Source organism: Argopecten irradians, chromosome 5 (assembly GCF_041381155.1).
Source record: "Argopecten irradians isolate NY chromosome 5, Ai_NY, whole genome shotgun sequence".
Taxonomy (NCBI): domain Eukaryota; kingdom Metazoa; phylum Mollusca; class Bivalvia; order Pectinida; family Pectinidae; genus Argopecten; species Argopecten irradians.
This window is the reverse complement of record NC_091138.1, coordinates 33,346,093-33,367,252: the sequence shown is the minus strand read 5'-3', so window position 1 is coordinate 33,367,252 and position 21,160 is coordinate 33,346,093. Positions and strand designations below refer to the sequence as shown.

The window sequence follows — 21,160 nt, the reverse complement described above, 5'->3', positions numbered from 1 at the left end:
GATTTTTGTTCAGATCGAGGGCAATTATATATTGTACATCAAATTAATTAAGAAAATAGAATAAAACGTAATTGACAGTCAAAATGCATTAATATTTCACATCACAAAACATCAGACATAACAATAGATTTTTATGCTTTTCATGCACAGAATTTACAGCCTTATTGTCATCTTAATAACATTCAAATGATTAACACATCGTATGTCTTCTCTACAATGCGTTAATATCTAACTTTGGATTGATGATATTTATTGTAACGAGGCAATGATTGAGGCTTCCCAATATATTTCATCAAATAAGCCTTCCCAATATATTTCATTGAATTAACCAGCGCCATTTCTGGATATGTCTAAACTAACTTAACAATAGGAAACCAAAGACAGTCCAAATAAAATTTAAATGTAATTGGAAAGACCATTCAGAAAATGAAACTTTTGAAATGTAAAATACCGTTAAGATAAGATAGTACTTTATGCAGGACTTAGGACCTCTTTATATGTTCATCAAGGCACCAACACTTTCTAAAAGCTATGTTAATTTATATATATATAAATGAAATCAATAAAATTATAAAAGATTCTATTACAACCTGCACATATATTAATTATACATACAAACTCAACACACTACTTTGTGTATAACGATATATTGCTCAATGATGGTTGATTGATTGAAATAAACATTCTATTAGCAGATAAGGTCATTTAAGGACGGCCTCCCCTGTATGCAATATCTCGCTGGTGTGAATTTCTGTATGTTTTGGGAGGCTGTGGTATATTCGTGTTGCATCTCCATAGTGAAGCTCTTGTCCTTTTTATAGTGCTATCTCAATGAAGCATGACGCCACACACACAAATGTCATTAAGATTTTACTTGCTAGATGACATAAACTTTGTCCAAAACCTTAGTAAATTCATTAAAAAAACATGCTCACGATTTTGCAGATAAAAGAATTATACCTTCAGCGATGTATGCATTTTTACGTTTGAGATTTAGAATCTTTCACGTCATATAAATGCGAGTATTTGTATTATCGTCGCCCAAAATAAATCAAATCAAAGATATACATGTATATGTGCTATTATACTTAAATGTGTGCAAAAGTTTATGAAATTAAAAGATTGATTTTGAAAAGTACAGATTGTAAAGATTACGAGTATAATAATAAACATGTTTAATTTGTTATTTGTATTGCTAATGTTACTATGTGTAAATAGTTATTTATTTATACTGGGAGAAGGAGTTGATAAGATGTAACAACTTGTGTCTAATCCATTATTGCCTGTATTTACAGCTATAAAATATTTATAGTACTGTTACAGATACAAAATAAATAAATTCATCAACATTTATCAAGTTCATTGATAATAATAATATAATTTAAAGATGCTCCACCGCCAATAGAGCATAAGCGTTACTCATCATGGGAACGATAATTGGTATGTAAATATATGTCTAATTGGTATTAACTCATGTAAATGTATGTCTTATTAAGACAAAAATAACATAAAATAACTCGTTTTGCTTTCGGTGGATGGGCAATCAGTACTCATTCCAAATAGGGCATTGTGCCATGGATGTAATTATTCATTTATATATCTATCTTGAAGATATATAAATATATGTCTTATATCTTGAAGATATATAAATATATATATCAAGAAGGTGTAGAGTAGGTAACTTTTGTAACTGGGAGAAAATACTAATTCGTCTGCTCTTGCTTTTATAAAGGTAAAATATCATTTGTCAGCGGTGTAGCATCTTTAAAATATGGCACTTCTAAGATATATATAGAACATAATAGATATATGGATACATTTTCATATAATTATGTACATATAGCCCGTATAAAATATCACAGATATTAAACAAATCCAAAGTTAAATAAAAATAAAAAACACTTGGGATTTCGTATTTGAAATAAACGTTGACATTGAATAGTCGTGTCGATATATTATATTGTATCCATCAACATTAGTATGTGCTCGTAGCATATACCAGAACAGTTACTAACTATGTAACTTACCCGCCATAACTATATAAATTACTAATAAGGTGGGCAGAAAAAATGCACGAGTTGGAAACTTTCGGGGAAAAATCACGATAAATCATTTTTTTTTAATTTTATCTATTTTTTTTATATTTTTTTTATTGATATATTTATTTTTATTTATTTATCGCGATAATAGTGATTTACATTAAAAGAAATATGAGAATTATCATCCTGATATTTTTTTCTCAAAAACTGTCAATTTCAGAAAAAAAATATCAAAGTTATCTTAAACCTTATAAAAGATAGCAGTGAATTACATTTCAAGATACAAATGGTACAAACAAACAACCTATAATACCTCAGCGGTTGTTTTTATATCTCCCAGTGCAGAAATAAAAGAGATCAATGTTAGATAGTCTTTGAAATAATAGAGACATACACTGCATCAATGAAAATCCATTTCATTTGTAACTATTTAGTATATAGTTTCAACTTTAAACATGAACGCTTATATTCATAACTACAAAATTCCCTATTTTCAGTTACATTTTCTACAACTGCTATTAGAATGTGTAGTAATGGTGTCAAGACAATGTTACAATGGGGGTTCAGACAAAAATGGAGATCGCAATAAACGACTGCAGGTATTCTGACTTTGCATATTGCAGACTTGCCTCCATTGCGGGTTGGTATTAAATGTGACTTCATTATCATGTGAGCGAAATTCACTTCGTTTTCACTTAAAAGCGTGACGTTACGTTCGCAAACACATGACCTCACAATCAAAACCTACCCGCAAGGGTAGACAACTCTGCAATATGCAAATACAGAATATATGTATAAAATTTTGAAATCCGGGTATTATTAATGCTCTTCACTCATTATTTGACAACAAGCTACTATAGTATTATCTTGACTAAATGACATTGTGAATCGAAGAAGGTGTTGTGATAAATTAAGACGATGAACGAACAACAAAGGTAAAATATTTAGCAATATCTTGTCTGAGCATTAAGGATGATAAAATCGTAAATTTAACCAATCATCAGACTGTTATCCAAATTAACTATTTTTTATATTTAATAATTCAGTGAATTGTTTATTTAATGGGGGAAAAACACAAATATTTAGTCAAGATGATCAATCAAAAAATATTTTTCAATAACGATTTCACAACAACAAGCTATTCACGTACAAGTGCATTACATGTACAGGTGCATAAAAACTATTATATATTATAACAATAAATTATTCAAAAGATTTGGCGTATTTCAAAGGCGATTGGTACTACTGAAATTTTATTGCTGGGATTTTTTTTTCATTAACAAATATAAAAGATGTTTCATAAAATTATATCACCATTAAGCAGTCTTAGGACAAAAAATACGAAATAAAGTCTCGGTGCAATGTTCTTGAGAAAATCTGTTTTCCATTTCATAGCCAGGTAAAATATTAAATAATGACGACCACGCGACACGTCTAGGTTTGTAGATAAAGGTATTTCATACATCTGTAATAGGTATATATAAACACCTACACACTCATAGAACTTTAAAAAAGATAATCCAACCAACCACATGACTGTCGTGAATATACACATATCAGTCCTGTTTGAAAAATTGATATAGGTTTATAAATAATTAAAAAGGTGCCTTAATATGGTGCATAGAATTGGCTTTCGAGAAAGTTTCTTAGGAATCTGTTTTAAGAATAAAAGTATTCGCCAGACTGAATACAAAACAAACCCGTCTTTGCATGTTAAATATAAGTATTTTCTATGACAAGCAGTATAATAAAGACGTATGCAGGTCCGGGTGTTTCTGATCGGTTAGTTTTCTCATACTGACTGTAAGCCATTTTATTGTCGTGTTTACGATATTTCGCTTCTTCATTATTTTCAACACGTTCTCAAGTACTAAGAACTAATTCATGGTATCTCAATTTATCAGATGAAGACATTAGAGTTACGCCCCCTGGCCTGCTGTGGAACTCGCAAGTTGGAGGTGGATTAAATCCTTTTTAATCTAGAGTACGTCCAGTGAAGTCGCACAGTATTTTGATCCCAAATTTTTGTTTGAAAAAAAAATTTGGTGTTGTCTTGTATTGGATAAACGAATTCGTTATCGAGAGCTCTTACCAACAATAGCACGAAATTTCGCGAAAATCTGTATCTCACGAAAATCAAATGGTTGATAGTATCACCAAGTGTATTCAGGTGAAAGCATCAAAGATAAGTGCGTGTAGATATATGAGTAAGAAACATGACTACAACACATATTAGACTCAATGATGTACGCACACCCATGCCTATTCCTGAAGCATAGATGTTCACCATCAAACCTCCTTTGCTCAGTTCACTGTCGCCGGTCTGAGTATACCCAGAATTCACCGTCTCCGTGACAACCATTGATGTGAGACGAGTAACAAAGCTGAACTTCAGACTTAATGTCAGTGCTTTCTGCTCGTATCTCTTTTTGTCCTCCTCGTTTGATATCAACGCAAGATCAAGGTACTCCTTTATTTTCTTATAAGCCCAAAGTTTTTGTGCAAACTGTTCAGTTTCTCCTGTCTCGGGCTCTGCGATTGAAGTAAAGGTCACATCGTTGTCCATGCCGACAGCAACCACTGAAGCAGTCAATGGAGTTGTAGTGATGTCAGCATCCGGTTCAATATTTCCAGCTACGATCAGTTCGGTACCATCGAAATAGTTGGCGAATGAAGTCTGTGTCAGGTCGTCTACAACTACAAGATCAGTCGGATATTGGAACTTGATATCTCTTAGCTTCACCGATTCAACTCCTCTATAAAAATCGTCAAGTTGTTCACTTGCATCCTCACCCTCGTATATTCTATAAGCAGTTCCATAATTTTGAAGCGAGATTTTTCGTAGAAATTCAAAATTAACTCCTATTCCGAACCCAAGACAGAAAATTGATACTAGTCCGTCCTCATTTAACCTTTTAACATTGCTCAGTATGCGGTCTTCGTTCTGTTCTCCTGCTGTTTGAACACCGTCCGTGAGGAACACAACTATATTTCCACGATTTCTCAGTGCATTGCGAAGATCACCAACTCCAGTCAACAAAGCGTCATTGATATTAGTACCACCCCCTGCACCAAGCCAATCAATATACGATCTGGCAGAAGAAATGTGCCCGTTTGTCACCGGCACGGGACCCGATTTCCAGCGGCTTACATCATTGCTAAAGATGATGATGTTAAACGAGTCAGTTTCTCGAAGTCGCGATAATATTGAATGCATAGCTACCTTTACTTGACGTAGTTTTTCTCCGCCCATGGAACCACTTACATCAATGACGAAAATTACTGTTTTATCCATTGTCGACAAACCGACTGGTGCGAAGTAGTGGACAAATGCTCCGTCGTTAATAATAAGGGTCCCTCCGTTGTCTACCTGTGGTGTCAATGTATACTTTAGTACCAGATCACCTTTCAAACCAACTGATCCTCCTAAAGAGCTGAATTGGGCATCCACCGGAGGGATATATACAAGTTCTCGTTTGGTTTCCGAAGCGTGTAAAATGGTATTTTTCGAAGCAACAGAAGTTGTCGACAAAACCGTTGAACCAGGCAGAGAATACGAAAACATGTCGATTCCTTGAGGCTCTTGAAATGAAGCTATCACCGTTAGATTCTCCACAACCTGGTTAGGTTCTATATGTATGTATTGGGTGTATTGTCCCAAAACCTTTTTGACGATCTCTTGATAAGAAAGTCTGAAAATTGCTTCAGAGTTTGCTGCCACATTCATATAAACGACAAAGATTTTCATGGCACGACCGGGGGGTGGGGCGGATTCTGTTACTTGCCCCGCTGTCTGCCCCGCCTCACGGGCCACTTCGTACGCTATATCAGCCTCCTTCTTCTCTTTAACTACACCACGGATAATACGATCTCCGTTTTGCATCGAGAAACTTGAAATGAATGCTTCTGTAGGGACCTGGATGGAAAACATGGCTGCTCTACTTTCGTTTACGTTATTTTCCACCTTGCTTGTGATGTACACATTGGCAAATCGTGAAAATACGTTCGATTCTACAAGCAGTGTCTTTATGGCGGGATGTGTCCCGGCATCGTTAGCAACACACGTACCGGTCAGTACCGATACGACAACACACCAAAACAGAAACATTGTATACGTATTCAGTCCAACGGGAAAACCAGGAAATACACACACACTTGTCCTATTTATAGTTTATCAACCGACGCTATCGACTGGATGTCTCTGCTAGCTGAAAAGCCTTACATGTTTTAATGCACACTGTCATGCTGTCAATATAGATAAGCCTGTGTGTCCATATCCATTTAAAGAGTTTAGCGAGGTTGTTTACTTCCCACAAGCATGCCACTTAGATTCGCCATTGTTTTGATCATTCGAATAGCCTCTAGAACAGCCCATTCACTTAAACATTAAGCGAGAGATATTCCAAATAGAAGTTGGGGTACTTTAGGGGTATTCAAACTGTACATTACGGTAATACGACACGTTAAATGGGATATATAGAAATTGCTACATACATGTATGTAACTAGATGAGTTTAACAAATTTAGTAAGCACAATATATATGAATTAATGAACGGGAATAAGTTAATTTGTTTAATATAAATGTTAATTAATAATCAAGTAATTTAATTAATTGATTAAGCAATTGAATTTAGTACTTATCAATAACTTAATTTTAAATTGACAACGACAACGCTGATATATCTTACATTAATAGCGTATCAACATTTTGTTTATTAATTTTTATGTAAATGTATGTCACTAAAATGGTGATTAAATATGTTTTAACTAAATAATTAACAGTGATTTTCCAATCTTTCAAAAATAGTAGATTCATGTCATTTCGTAGCATAGTATCTTGGCATTTTAACACCTGTTCGATAGTTCTCGCTTGACTTTTCGTACACTTTGTTTTAAGTTTAAGTAAAGGATAGAAAGGTTTCAAGATAAATGTTACTTCGAAATATATTGAGGCAGATTGAACTATTTTTTCTATTATTATATAATTGATTCTTTATGTAAATGGATAACATGGTTATTAGGATCCCGTTGGGTGATTTTAGGAATAAGAAAAAAACTTCTTTAAAAACATCAGCAGATTTTTTTTATTATTCATTTATTAACTGATAGTTTAGGTCAAACAATTATTAATTATTGATATATATATGTATTGATTTGTTTCTTTAAAACATATTCGTTAATTATAATCGAGGGATCCAGTAAAGGGCCAACCTAACTTTTGACCAATGATGTACTTTACATATATACTCATAATATTGATAATATTCCCACTAAAATTGTGTATTTATATTGATAGATATAAATGTGCATCGATTTGTTCATTTGGTACAGTATTGCAAATAGTTATTAGATCATCTGACCCGAAGGGTCAGGATGACCTTCAGTCGTCATGTTTCGTCCGTCGTCGTCCGCCGTGCGCCGTCCGCCATGCGCTCCGCCGTGCGCCGTGCGTTAACTTTTCACATTTTGAACTTCTTCTCAAGTTCTACCAGTGTGATTTGGTTGAAACTTGCATGAAATCATCCTGACACGGTTCTGACGAAACGTTGTTATTTTTCGGGTCGATGCGAAATCAAAGATGGCCGCCACAGCCGCCATCTTGAAAACACAGTTTGAACTTCTTCTCAAGTTCTACCGGTGCAATTTGGCTGAAACTTGCATGAAATGATCCTGACATGGTCCCGACAAAGTGTTATTATTTTTGGGTCGATCTGAAATCCAAGATTGTCGCCACAGGCGCCATCTTAAAAAAACACATTTTGAACTTCTTCTCAAGTTCTACCGGTGCGATTTGGCTGAAAATTGCATGAAATGATCCTGACATGGTCCCGATAAAGTGTTGTTACATCTCTGGTTAATACCAAATCGAAGATGGCTACCATGACACTATTTCTAATTAATTTCATATATGATTTTTGCTAAGGTAGTCAGATGACCGTTAAGGCCCTTGGGCCTCATGTTTTCTTTTTCGATCTCTGAAGGGATGTTACAATTAAATATTAGTATGAAAACAAACTCCTATTTCCAAATACGCTTTTCGTATTCCGAGTGCGAAGCTAAATGGTCGGACTCGTATTCCCGAACAGGTTTCCAGTCGGTAGCTGACTGGTCGGCTAATTTTATTAACTTATTGTGTTAACGATTTTTTTTCTTCAATGGCGTCAGAACAGTCTTCGGATAGGTCACTTTTCTAAGGTTTTTCTCTTAAACTCTTAGTTAAGCTTTTGTGTCCTTATTGAAATGATACTGCAGCCTGTTACCAAAACGCCTAAAGTTTTGAGTCAGTGCTTCTTTTTTCGAAATTCGGTGTCGGAATGAAAGCATTTACTCTTTTTAGTTCCCAAAATACAGTTTTCTTACTGTGGGATTTTCATAAGCATAGTTCTTTTTTTTTTGTCATAAAAAGTGTTTTTTTAGAATAAGAGACAATAAGATCTGAAGAAAATCAAAACACGGGAATGGAAACAAGTATTGGTATCATTAGATGACAATTTGTCTTCTTGCTGGGTCCACATAAGAATTGTTTCTTCAGTTTTGATAGCACAATACATCAATGATTGCAGAAATTTATATTTGTGTAACGAGTAGAAAAAGGTTAAAGGATAAAACAAACAGTAAATCCAATATTCAAATCGTTTTACTCATTAAGATACAATGATCCGTTATGTTGATGCATTAAGGGGTCCAACAATACTCAATAGCTTACGAGCACCCAATAACCGGAAAAAGTACAAGCAGTGCAGTTCAGTACGAACAGATGCTTGTTTGCAATAAGACGACATGGCATTCTTTCCAGAAAGTATAACCAACACTTTATTTTAACTCATTTGGAATATACCACTAACTGGAATAAATCATCTATAGATATTTATAATAGATCAAGAGTGATAATGCAACGGATTTAAAATGAAGTTGATGACCATAGCATGTTGTAATAGCGCATAAATACAGACAAAATCATCTGATTGATTACCTATTATTTGCATTACGATCTTAAAATACAACTTGTACAAGCCAATAACAAATTCCCTGGTTATATCTCTACTAGGCCTACTAGCAAAGATTTGTCATATATTACAAAACATTGAAATAAATCAAACGTAAACTGCATCATATCAATTCATTTTATTCGTAGCTCAATCAGATATTTTAATATAGAGATTCAACCCTAATGTTGTATTTTATGACTACATCAACCTACATTTCGAAGAATTTCAAAATAAAAATCCAAAAGTTTCCATTATTTTGTTTTCAAAGATAACGATAAATAAAATTCATGATTTTACCATGATTAGTTGCAAAAACTGTAAAATTAACATATCGGGTACATCTTATATAATAGGCCTAATAATAACATAGTGTTACAGTCATAGAAGACCAACAACATTGTTCGTTTGATTCATTTATTTATTCAGCTAGATTCTATCTACAGTGTGACGGCAATTATTACTTTCCCTTTTATTTAAAACCATTTGCTTTCCGATCTCTGAAAGAATTTACCAATTCTCGGTTATTCGGTCCTTTTTGTACTAGGACTAGCCTATAGTTTTGAAAATATCAAATCCAGGTCTAAGTAGCCGATAATCGTCTTTCAATTTTACAAATTAGGAATGGTTAATAAATAAATAACAAACGCCATAATTACGATACTGATCCATACTTAACTCACAAATATAAAAGTTTTACAACAATTAAAACAATTTAAAGAGTAAAATTCCAAGTATAGATATAAACATTACTATCCGGAATATATTTACCGGTAATTGGATCAGGAATTGTCTTTGCTATATGGGAACATCTACATTGAATTTGGAAGAACGGAAATGTCAGCGTTAGGACCGTCTGTGCCCTTATACATAGTGGATGCATTCACAGACAAACCGTTTCACGGTTATCCTGCTGCAATATGTCTCCTCAAACAGGTCAGTGTCTAAAGTAAACCATGTCAAGTACTCAACGCTGTTACCTTTACAAGGTATACACTAAGCGTTGTATCAAATACCGGGACGGAATTACGGAATTCGTTTTTAAAAGATATGTTTTGTAAGTATTGAATTCATACCAAGACGAGAATGTACACCATTTGAATTTATCACGGTCCCACAGTATTATTGACAGAGGATTATAAAATTTAAATTAATATGTTACGTTTTTCTCAAATTGAGGTATTTTTGGTAAATGAAATGCATCATGCTTAGCATTTCGTACACTTCTGTACTCTGTAAAAATGTTTTAATGATTAATTGCAATGATAGCTTCTAATATAATTATATTTAGTATTTTCTGGAATTAATCCTTCACATGGTCTGATATATATAGGCTATATGTAGTGGTGTTCCTAACTTATTACCAGTACGGTATCACAGGATCCTATATATAAGGCAAAAAAACTTTCTTTTCTCACTTTTCTATGAAATAGAATTAAAAAGTCGGGATTTCGACGCCGATTCCGGCCATCATTTTAGAGTGAAAGACACTAAAAAAAGAGGATAAAACAAAAATTCCTCCCGACCGACATATTTGTTTTGGCCAAAGATATAAAACTTGTTAATGGTTATGACAAGATTGCTGCTAGTACAATCCCGAATATGAAACAAATCTGCTATATATAATTTATAAAACAATCTTGATGTGCCCAGTGTCTATTCTGTTATTAAATGAATTTACCGTAGGCGCAGATATCACATCTTCTGGAAGATTGTTCCAGAGCTTGACCTCTCGCAATGCGAATCAAAAATAATATTTTTGTTGGCATCTACGTTAAGTTATATCTTTATCAAAAGGTCTATAACAACTCCTTTATCTTTTCTTTCTCCGGTGTCTGTTTTTCTTCACCTGTCCATTTTGATTGTATTTAAATTCGTCATATTGTCTCCTAATCTGCATATAATTACCTTTCTGTGAATGAAATTGCAGTCCCAGGTAGCTATTTATCAGTCCAATTTGACAGTTTATTCAAATCAGCCTGAAGTATGTCAAGTACATATATACCTATTATAAATAGTCACAGGCCCCCACCCTGGTCCCTGCGTTACTCCTGTTGGAACTTCACTCCAGATAGAATGTTGATCCTCCAGTATGACTCTTTGATTCCTATTAAAATGAAACTGGTCATTCATTTGATTACTTCTTCTATATATAATTTGCAGATGTTAAGACAAAGTTTACGATAAATGTTTTACGTTGTACCGAATTATCTCCAACTATGATTTGATACAGATATCATGGTTGTATTGTTTTATGTGCAGTGTAGTTATTGTTTGGGGTTTTGTGTTCGGAAACTTATATTATAAAAATGTTGTTATGCTTAATTTATTGTAAACTTCATATGAAATAATGGGAATTTTCGTTGACTTTTATCAGGAGATGTCGGACGCCGATATGCAAAAGATAGCGGCCGAGATGAACTTATCAGAAACAGCTTACATACAGGGGGTTGATGGTAACGATTGTGATTACAAAAATGGTGAGAAAAATACACTTTAATTCAGTCTTTATTACCAATGTTGTAATTCATTTCTTCACATTACCGGTCCTTTCTATTATTTCATATGACCATGTCATAAATATCGTAAGTCACACGTGTAATAACACTATTGTGATGTCACATGCAATAATAACGCCATAATAAAATATATTTACATTTTCACTGCATTCCAACTATGTAACCTTACAAAACGCAGTTGGCAGTCATATAGACAATGAATGTCAAGCGCTTATTATGACGTCATTATCATCGTGACGTTACATTTGTCGTGCCAGCAATCACGGATGACGGCTGTTCAAATGGCTGTTCCATCCATGACGATAACGAATGATTATTTAATTTTAGATGCAAAATTCCTCGGGATTTCATCATAAAATTGTAACCAAATGTAAATATAAGCATTGAACGTCTTTCAGTTAGCATTCATAGCCAATATGAATGCCAACTGAACAGAGGCAAATTCAGAGGCATAACGCGCTGGTTAGCGCTTCATTGAATTTGCCTCTGTCCAGTTTGCATTCACATTGTCTCAGTCGGTAGTGTTACAACCGGGCCTGCTTTCTCATAGAGACACCTTTTCTGTTACTCTCCTTGATCACCAAGGAGACAGGTTTAGTTTGAGGTGGTTCACACCGACCAATGAGGTACCTCTGTGTGGTCACGCGACAATGGCGTCTGCAGCTGTCATCTTCTTCGTGTGTGGTAAGTCTATCTGGACAGTTATCTCACTTTTCTTCTACATTTTGCTTATTCAACTTTCAAGAAAAAAGTGTTTAAATTGGTTTGTTTATTATATATCGAATAATTTCATTTCTACATTTATTATTATATAATTTAATTTGGCTTGTTACGAGCATTTTCATTGGCTTAAAAATGGACTTTATCAGCCTTTAAAGGGAAAATGGGGTCGCCGTTTGCAACGTTGCTTCTGATTGACTGAGATGACGGTGTAATGATTTCATAGACAAGAGTCCCAAAATGAATTTTGAATATTGAAGAGACTATCTTTAGTAAATTGAATTACAGGGATTAATTTGAATAGATTTTTTTATGTTATGGAGATATAACACAAAATCTGAGTGTACTCTCATCTTCGCGGTTTATTTAGAGTACACTCAGATTTTTGTGTTATATCTCCATAACATAAAAAATCTATTCAAGTTAATCCTTAAATATTTTTCAAGGTTTAATTATGTTTTTACTTTTAAGGTCTATTGTTATATGCATAAGATATTTTTCATCTGCAATATTTAATTCCACCATGGAACAGTCGCACACACAATACAAAATCGGATATTGAAGACATCAAAGCTGTATAGTTAATAATGTAGCTTTATATAGGGATTGGATTTCGCTTTGTGTTAACCATGCTTGTATATTTACACTTGCTAGGTATGTTCACTATACGCAAATACTAGCCGATTTTGTTTACCATAAATGCATGGTAACATTTAACTTTGAACTTGCTTATGAAAATGTTCTATGCAACGTATGTAAAGGGGCTACTACTTTTTTTTTAAAGAAACACATGGCTTTGTTTACATTTTGACACAACATTACGTGTATATCGTTGTTTTTCATAGTATTTTGGAAAGATGTAAACAATATATACATGTTTTATATTTATATATGATGCAAACATTTTTAAATTAACAATTGTAAAAAGAGACGGGGAAAATATCCCGACCGGGTTAACGTGCCATGCTTTCATTTTTGTTAAAACTGATGGATGCCAAATGTAAACATTACCTCTGGACTATCTCATAGTGAAATTGAAGGCAGCTCAGCAGAAAAAAAATTAACCAATCACAGACTAGCAAAGATTTCCTTTGAAGACTACAGAGAGAGCGACGCCCAATATCAAAGCCACACAGTCAACCACAGTGTACCGTTATACGGCTCTTTTGATGTGCATCAAATGACTAAATTACCTGTTCTATTCGGTTGCCTCCAGTTTTACTATGAGATAGTCCAGGGGTGTGGAGATCGTAAGTGATGGAGTATCGAGGATGCTTTGGGGTGGACTGACAGAGGTAAGTTATAAACATATCCTCTTTTCTTGTATGGAGCAATTCTTCTAAGGATATATTCAAATATGGGGCGCGCCCCAAAGAATATATTCTTAGAGGAATTGCTCCATACAAGCATGGCTAACATAAAAGCGAAATCCAATCCCTATTTGGAGCAATTCTTCTAAGAATATATTCTATGGGGCGCTTTAGCGCCCAAAGCGCCCCTATTGACTATATTTTTAGAGAAAAAAAGACAGACACAGAAGTAATGTTTACATTTGACATCATGTTGAATAAAAATGAAAGCACTGCACATTGGCATATTTTCCCCGTTTCTTTACTGCAATATATCGTTAATTTAAAAAATATTTGTATGGATATGGCGTATAATAATAGTCTTTATTTCCTCCAAACTGAAGAAAACAATCATTATATAATAATATTTATATAAATTAAGACATAATATGCAAAATTTAATTCTATAAAAAACAACACTATGCATGTGATGTGCGTCAAAATGTTTGTTTTTGTTAGTTTGATTAATTAACGTCCTATCAACAGTTATGGTCATGTAAGGACGGCCTCCCATGTATGCGGTGTGTTGCGTGTATGTTGTGCGAGGTGCGTGTTTTGGGAGACTGCGGTATATTCATGTTGTGTCTTCTTGTATAGTGGAACTGTTGCCCTTTTTATAGTGCTCTATCACTGAAGCATGCCGCCGAAGACACCAAGCAACACACCCCATCCGGTCACATTATACTGACAACGGGCGAATCAGTCGTCCTACTCCCTGTATGCTGAGCGCTAAGCAGGAGCGGAAACTACCAGTTTTATAGACTTTGGTGTGTCTCGACCAGGGGACAGAACCCAGAGCCTTTCTCACAGGGGCGAACGCTCAACTCAAGGCCAAAAGTGAGGCGGTGCCAAGGGAGGCATTGGGAAAGATAGATAAAGTCAGTTAGGAAGAAGAGAAAAGATAAGATCCTAAATTTAGTCGCCTTTTACGATCATGCAATAGGGGCAACAGGTACAATTCTAACACCCTACCTGCAGGACCAGCGTCAAAATGTAAACAAAGCCATGTGTTTCTTAAACAAGTAGCCCCTAAACGTTGCATAGCACATTTTCATACGCATGTTCAAAGTTCAATGTAACCCAGTTATGGTAAACAAACTCGGTTAGTATTTGCGTATAGTGAACAAGCCTAGCAAGTGTAGATATATTGTTTTAAATATTACGTAACGTCGTTATTTGTAGACAACCCTTCGCCAAGTGTAACATTCCAGACATTGAGTGGAGATTTGATAGTACAAAGACAAGGGACAGGGATCACCATGAACTTCCCACTCAACACTCCACAACCAGAGGTAGGTTATAAATAGTCTATAGACCGGACGGGGATCACCATGAACTTTCCACTCAACACTCCACAGCCAGAGGTAGGTTATAAATAGTCTATAGACCGGACGGGGATCACCATGAACTTTCCCCTCAACACTCCACAACCAGAAGTAGGTTATAAATAGTCTATAAACCGGACGGGGATCACCATGAACTTTCCACTCAACACTCCACAACCAGAGGTAGGTTATAAATAGTCTATAGACCGGAAGGGGATCACCATGAACTTTCCACTCAACACTCCACAACCAGAGGTAGGTTATAAATAGTCTATAGACCGGAAGGGGATCACCATGAACTTTCCCCTCAACACTCCACAACCAGAGATAGGTTATAAATAGTGAACAGACAAGACGGGGATCGCCATGAACTTTCCCCTCAACACTCCACAACTAGAGGTAGGTTATAAATAGTCTATAGACCGGACGGGGATCACCATGAACTTTCCCCTCAACCCTCCAAAACCAGAGGTAGGTTATAAATAGTCTATAGACCGGACGATATCACCATGAACTTCCCACTCAACACTCCACGACCAGAAGTAGGTTATAAATAATTAATAGACAATATGGGTCGTTTAATGACCATTTCTGACAGTTTTAACATCGTGGCCTAATTTATTTTTGGAAACAATTGTTTACATTTCACTACAAAGAAGATATTGCGCCAGAGTGCAAACATCTGCACCAGATCATTTGTTTAACACCATCTGCTCCTAACTATAAAGCTCTTGGCTAGGAGCAGCTCATCCTGGCAAGGATAATCGGTCCCAGATGAGTCTACTTTCACGAAATGGCCATGTACATTATTACATAATTAAAACATTTATGTTTTAAACACGTGTGATGGTTTTAACAGTAAGCATGATTTTGTTGTCTTGGTTTTGTTGTATAATTGTGTAATACTGTGTACAAACATCAATACACTGATGATTGAAAACGAAAATGCAGAATATGTTTGATTTTTTTTTCAGAATTTCGAAAATGTTGAAAAATTATTAAATGTGAGTATTAATCTTTTAATCCTTTCCCTATATGCATGTGTATTTAATAACAAAGTAAATGAATAAATCATAGTCATTGTTTTATTCATTCTAGAACATATAAGGTCAATCGGAATATGTCAGAGTAACCAGAGAAAACAGCCAATACCTGATAACTGTTTCAAGTTGACTTTGGTACGGCTACTATATGTGCAGTATTGGTGATAACATGTCACACACACTAGAGTGACATTTCGCCAACACAAACCTCACGACTTTTCTCCCCCAAAGTCTGCTGGGAGAAAATCACTTGTTCGAGCTTTTACTGTTTGATATTCTCATATAAAATCAAGATATTGTGATTGAAATGAAGACAGAAGAAAAAGTTAAAAGATAGTACTTACTTCGATAAAGATTAGTGACGCCGAAACTACACGCTCAAGACGACTGTAATTGAAAGAAATTTTGTTGTTGCAGTTAGTTATCAAGAAAGATTTGATTGACAGTGTCCACTATTCTAGTACTACAAAGAAACTGTTAGTAAGACTCAAAGACACATGTACAAGGTATGTCAAACATTTATCAAACTCTCTTCTGCTGTTGTAGTCGATTCAATAAAGAGTCATATAATTGGCTTCTATAATGTTTTGGTTTCCACAATATATTAGGGCCCTTCTACTGTTTTCTTTGATATTAGCCAGACTTTAGCCTCAATTATGTTTATTTATTTTTTGCAATGTTAAACAAATTGCAAAAATATGTTATGATTTCAAATGCTGGCTAATTATCTGCTTTTTTCATGACCGTTTCTCGATGAAACAAATCGACTTTTGACATATTTTCGCCCTGAAACAATCAGTGAACAAACGAAATATGAACATAATCCGATGTCGGTTCCATTATTTTTATACGAGGCAGTTAAGGCTGTTCAGTGGCCATCTTGGATTTCAAAAAAAATTGTATCGAAGAACACAGTGAAATGATGATTCCCCATGTCTGTACCTGGTGTGTAGTTTTTGAGCTAACCAGTTTCAAAATGATCTTTCAACAGCTATCTTGGATTTGAAAAATAAGGACAAAATGACTAGTTTACTCAATGATACATAATGTATGTTAATAGAACATTTCTTTCTGTAGAGTCTGATACCACCGTGGTGGCTCATTCATTAAGCGGGACCCTTCCTGACTTGTCAGTATTTTGTTTCATTTTGTGTTTACGAAGGGATGACTTGGAGAGAATCAAGCCAGATATAACGAATTTCCAGAGTGTTGAATCTTCCGGACGAATCCGAGGTGTGATAGTGACTGTAAAAGGTGATGACCCACAGGGAGACAAGGCGCAGAAGACTTACGACTTCCTGTCCAGATACTTCGCTCCTTGGAATGGAATACCAGAAGATCCGGTTACAGGTAATGATCTGAATCAATTATATAGCAGTTTAGTATTGTGTACCATAATTCATTAATCAGATTAAGTCTCAATACTTTTTTTAATCTGCATATAGATGGACAAATGAAAGTGAACATCTTTCTGTAACTTCTAAGTAATACATTTTGTATGAGTATGCAAAATTAAATAGTAATTGGACGATTTGTTCCTTCTCGTGCCAACAGTTTGTACACGGAATGATTCATCAAAAACGTATACTACTGATAAGTTTTAAAAAGAAGACATGCAGTATACAATTTCTACTTATGTCAGTTTTTCCAATTTAAGGATCAGCTCACACAGTGCTGGCTGGATACTGGTCAGGAATTTTAGGGAAGAAAACGATGAATGGTAAGCCATTTTTTAAATCAATTTCATCTTATTAGAATCCTTATCACTTGGCTTAGGTTTGTGTTTTTAACATGTTTACCTATTGTGCCATATTTACTTCAGCTCGGCAATGTTCAGCGCGAGGGGGTGACGTCACAGTACATATTCGTGATGACGGGAGGGTGGACCTAACTGGAGAGGCTACGGTCGTCCTCAGGGGGTCTCTGACTATATAGGGATATATCACGTCACTCGTTATTTTCAGGACAGCTGGAGGGTAGGACTTTACGGCGGAGGCGACCACTCTCCCCAGTGGGGGCGAGGGTAGGAAGCGTTCTTTCGTTATCCTCCTGTGAACTGGTGATATGAAGATGATTATATCTTTGATGATCACTGATGAGGTCTTCTAAATAGGTCGAATCGTCAAATAAATAATGTTGCCGAAAGTACTTCCTGCAGATAACATCTCCTCTAACCTCCATATTAATGTCGATCTATCTTACCTGTATTCCTTAATTATCCCATGGAAAGGATGGATATCTTATCACCCTGAAGGATTTTAGAGGGAACATGTCATACGATTAATATCGGCTATTTTAATGGTGTGAAAACATTTGATTTGAATTAATCAAATAATCGAAATACCGTTTCCAAAATACAAGTTTCGACATATTCTACGATTGTGCAATAGATGAACATCTTAAGGATTTAAGGAGAAAAATAAGGCCATTGATGGATAAGTGACTAAGGATGGCGGTCGGGTCATGTTTCTCTGAGATCTTCCACAATGAATTGAATTGCAGATGGATATCCATGTATCTTGTCAAAAATATTTGTCGTTATCATGAATCTCTTGTCATAAAATACAAAACAAAACTCAAGGTATTATTGATGTATGTTGTTTAACAAAGAAACTAAGATCAGGTTGTGTAAAGTATTAAAGATTGTTTTTTTTTCATAAAAAATGTGATTACATGTTTAAATGGTCGATATTTTTATAACAATTGTAATTATTATATGATATTCATATTTTAATGTACCTTATCAGCATTCCAAATAAGTTGTAAGATAAGATAAATATATTCTATCGTCTTGCCTGATGTATCATATATTATGTATGCATAATAATCAAGATACTGCATTTTCTATTATTGTTATTATTATTTCAGCTAATTTTGATATAAAAGAAATACATTGAGTTAATTATTTTATGTTGGTTTCATATTCAAAAAATACAAAATTTATATACGGTATTACTACCAACAAACAACGAAATAAATAAAATATTGTTTGTGGTTCGATTAGCTAGAGTTATCATTCTTAGAATGCGTGAGGTGCAGGGCAACAAGAGGGGACATAATATCGGTAGCGCTTGATAAATTTTATGTATTATGATATTGGCTGCGTTATCCTTACCAATTCCGCGCCTTTACTTCAACTCTTGTTTCATATTCTTATTTAATATATTTCGTAAGAGATAACAAAGAAAATAAATAATAGTAACGACAGTATTCTTAGCAGTATACAGGATAGATGATCACCAGAAACGAACTCTGAAATACTAAGCAAGTCTACATGTAATCATTGCTAGAATCTAACGTATTCTGTATATCAATTGAAAACAAAAGACGATTTTTTTTAATTTTTTACTTCTTCATAATGACAACCTTCAACAGAATGAAGATTGTGTCATATGGTTGTGTGCTAAATACCACCGATTGAGTATAAACAGATTTAAAAGTATAAACGGATTTTTAAAAAAGTAGTTTTGTGAGGGGTTGTTTTGAAAGCTTCGAGTTTGATGATTTAACAAATATCTGGAGGTAAAATGTTCCAATCTGCTAGTGAGAGTGGAATGCCTGGTGAGACGTGTATATTCTACAAGTGCGTCCTTGGATAGGGCGATTTGATCATATCTTTACGTCGCTTTTCCAAATTTGGCCAACCCAGACTGCTCAGCATTGAGCTGACACTGGACATGTTCCGGTGTCTGTTAGTGACAAAGCGGACTGCCCTATATTGGACTATCTCTATTCGATGTATGTCAGTCTTTGTGTAAGGGTCCCAGGTACTAAAGGCATATTCTAAAGATGGTCTTACTTGTGCTTACTAGTGTAGGCATTTTCTTTCACAGATGTTGACCCTATTTTAAATTTCTTCTAAGTAAGCCCAGAGTGGAATTGGTTTTATTACAGATTTCTCGAATTTGAGTGTCCCATTTTAAATTTGCTTGGATATTTAGGCCCAGATATTTGGCCTCATCCACATTGTTGAGTGGTTGACCATGTAGAGTATATATGTACTTAATGGGAGATATACTTTTTGTAAGTGACATGGCATCACCCTTATCGGCTTTAAAGCACATTTTACTGTTTGATTCCCACTCAGCTGAACAATCAAGAACTCTCTGTAGCTTAGCAGTGTCACTTTGAGATGTAACGGCCAGATAGGCGATAGTGTCATCCGTAAATAGTCGAACTGTGGCATATAAGCCTATTGGTATGTCATTTGTATAGAATAAGAACAGCGTGGGGCCGATGACCGAGCCCTGGTGGACCCCAGACAAAATATTCACATATTCGGACTTCTCCCCTTCTACAAGAAATCTTCAATCCAGGTCGTGACAGAGTCATTAATACCATAGTGCCCCAACTTGTAAATAAGGAGGGGTTGACTAACTTTATCAAATGCTTTGGAGAAGTCCATAATGAGAATGTCTGTCTGAGTGCCCTCATCCATGTTGTTCGAGATGTCATCCTTGAACTCGATCAGCTGGCTTTCGTATGATCTTAGTTTGCGGAAGCCATGCTGGAGAGGATACGAGATGTTATTTGTATCTGCACATGTCATGATCTGACTGACAATGATATGCTCCGTGATCTTGCTGCATATACATGTTAATGAAATAGGGTGATACTTTTCAGGTGTATACTTGGGACCTTTCTTATATACGGACATGACATGAGCTGTTTTCAAGTCAGATGGTACTTTGCCCCGGAGAAGAGACTACTGGTAGATAATGGTTAAGATAGGTGCTTTATTTTCTGCTAATTATTTAAGGATTTTAGGTTTAAGGTTGTCCGGACCAGCTGTTTTAGTTGGATTGAGTTTTTTTAGGAGTTTGAATATGTTTTCTTCTGTTACATTGAAATCAGGCAAAACAGGATACTGAGGTTTAGCGGAAATTTTTTAACTCTGCTTGACTGGGTTAGAAAATGCTGACTGGAATTGGCTAGTCAAAGCCTGGGCTTTTAGGAATGGGTCATGTTTGAGTTTCCCTTTATGTTTAAGGAAGATATACCAACAAAATCAGTCCTCTTGTATTTGATAAATGACCAGAATCTCTTCATGGTACTGTATCTGAGTCAGACTTTGGGGGCGATACTATTTCCTCAATATACTGCCAATATGCCTGGCGAAGTGATTGTTGGATAGTATATTTCATTTCCTTATACTTGGATTTAAGATAAATAGTGCAG

The 21,160-nt window shown here is 35.1% G+C and overlaps 2 protein-coding genes across 3 annotated transcripts; one reads left to right on the top strand and one right to left on the bottom strand.

Moving 5' to 3' along the window:
• Positions 1-3,744: 3,744 nt before the first annotated feature.
• On the bottom strand, positions 3,745-6,410 carry LOC138323594 (inter-alpha-trypsin inhibitor heavy chain H4-like). Its single transcript, XM_069268310.1, has one exon. It carries the CDS (start codon positions 6,145-6,147, stop codon positions 4,219-4,221), a length of 1,929 nt encoding a protein of 642 aa, XP_069124411.1. The 5' UTR covers positions 6,148-6,410; the 3' UTR covers positions 3,745-4,218.
• Positions 6,411-9,816: 3,406 nt separating this feature from the next.
• Positions 9,817-18,953, top strand: LOC138323593 (phenazine biosynthesis-like domain-containing protein). Of its 2 annotated transcripts, XM_069268307.1 has the most exons (9): positions 9,817-9,962; positions 11,404-11,506; positions 12,131-12,229; positions 14,797-14,906; positions 15,914-15,943; positions 16,400-16,488; positions 17,145-17,332; positions 17,640-17,702; positions 17,805-18,952. In XM_069268307.1, the coding sequence occupies exons 1-9, from the start codon at positions 9,864-9,866 to the stop codon at positions 17,915-17,917; spliced, it is 894 nt and encodes a 297-aa protein (XP_069124408.1). In that variant the 5' UTR covers positions 9,817-9,863; the 3' UTR covers positions 17,918-18,952. The 2 variants fall into 2 exon arrangements, with proteins under 2 accessions (XP_069124408.1, XP_069124409.1); XM_069268308.1 differs by lacking the exon at positions 15,914-15,943 and having other exon boundaries at positions 17,805-18,953.
• Positions 18,954-21,160: the final 2,207 nt, after the last annotated feature.